Source organism: Triticum urartu, chromosome 6A (assembly GCF_056163025.1).
Source record: "Triticum urartu cultivar PI428250 chromosome 6A, HENAU_Tu73, whole genome shotgun sequence".
Taxonomy (NCBI): domain Eukaryota; kingdom Viridiplantae; phylum Streptophyta; class Magnoliopsida; order Poales; family Poaceae; genus Triticum; species Triticum urartu.
In genome coordinates, this window is record NC_141878.1 from 332,960,216 (window position 1) to 332,961,678 (window position 1,463).

General features: G+C 51.8%; 1 protein-coding gene across 1 annotated transcript; it reads left to right on the plus strand.

Annotated features, from left to right (window-relative positions):
* Positions 1-272: 272 nt before the first annotated feature.
* LOC147965165 (uncharacterized) lies at positions 273-986 on the plus strand. The gene has a single exon (XM_087530323.1). The coding sequence runs from the start codon at positions 273-275 to the stop codon at positions 984-986; it is 714 nt and encodes a 237-aa protein (XP_087386449.1).
* The last annotated feature ends 477 nt before the right edge of the window (positions 987-1,463 follow it).

The following is a 1,463-nucleotide window of genomic DNA, read 5'->3' on the forward strand; positions in this document are numbered from 1 at the left end:
TTGGCAGCAACGAATCAAGTGGCCAGTGCCGCGCTGGTGGCCCAGAGGGAACTTGAGGAAGAGGCAGCAGTAGCAGTGGAGCTATCGGGTGGCGGGCTGGGGCCATCCCCGGCAGGGTCTGACGCGGCAAGACAGAATCCCCGGCGAGACCCGATCCTGGCAAGGCGTAGTCTGAGTAGATGAGCAAAGTAGGACAGAAGAAGAAGATGGTGCAGTACCGAGTCTATTTTGTCAGTTCCCTCTTGCAGGGGGCTAGGTAAAGATATTCTGGTATGCAGAAGCTACTTTTCAGCCTCCTCATGGCCTCAAGAAAGCTGCGCCACTATTTCCAAGCACATGAGATCACTGTCGTCACGCGCCTCCCGTTGCAACAAATCTTGCACAACCCAGATGCGACTAGGAGGATTGTGGAGTGGGCATTGGAGTTGTCTTGCTTTGGCCTCAAGTTTGAAAGCACTTCAACAATCAAGAGCCGAGACCTGGCAGAGTTCATAGCAGAATGGACCACAACGCCCAACGAGGACATTCAAGAGACCACCCTCCCCGGCAAGGAGATGAGCAGTGAGTGGATTATGTACTTTGATGGAGCTTTCTCACTCCAAGGTGCTGGTGCCGCCGTATTGCTCGTCACGCCCACTGGAGAGCGCCTCAAGTACATACTCCAGATGCACTTTCCCCAGGAAAAATCGACGAAGAACACGGCAGAGTACGAGGGGTTGTTGGCCGGTCTCAGGATCGCGGCAGACCTTGGAATCAGAAAGCTCATCGTCAGTGGTGATTCGCAACTCGTCGTCAAGAAACTAAACAAGGACTGCCAGCGCCCGTTGATGGAGGCCTATGTGGATGAAGTGAGGAAATTGGAAGAGAGCTTTGACGGATTGCAAGCAGAGCATGTTCCCCGAGCGGAGAACGGCATTGACGACGACCTGTCAAAGCGTGCTTCCCTCAAGTTGGTTGTGGAACCAGGTACCTTTTGCTTCAGTTAACTCACCCATCCGTTGAACCATCAGCAGGACAGAACAAATAAAGGAAGGCGGGCCCCGGCAAGTAATTCCCCGCTGAGCTCCCAGGAGCCGCCGGCAAGGACGTTGCCGGGAGTTGATATGTCTCCAACGTATCAATAATTTTTTATTACTTCATGCTATATTATATTATGTTTTGGATGATTAATGGGCTTTGTTATACACTTTTATATTATTTTTGGGACTAACCTATTAACCGGAGGCCCAACCTAGAATTGTTGTTTTTTGCCTATTCTAGAGTTTCGCAGAAAAAGAATATCAAACGGAGTCCAAACGGAATGAAACCTTCGGGAACGTGATTTTCGGAACGAACATGATCCAGAGGACTTGGACCCTACGTCAAGACATCAACCGGGAAGGCATGAGGTAGGGGGCGCGCCTACCCCCCCCACCCCAGGTGCTCCCTCCATCCTTCTGGGGACCAAGTTGCTCCATCGACGT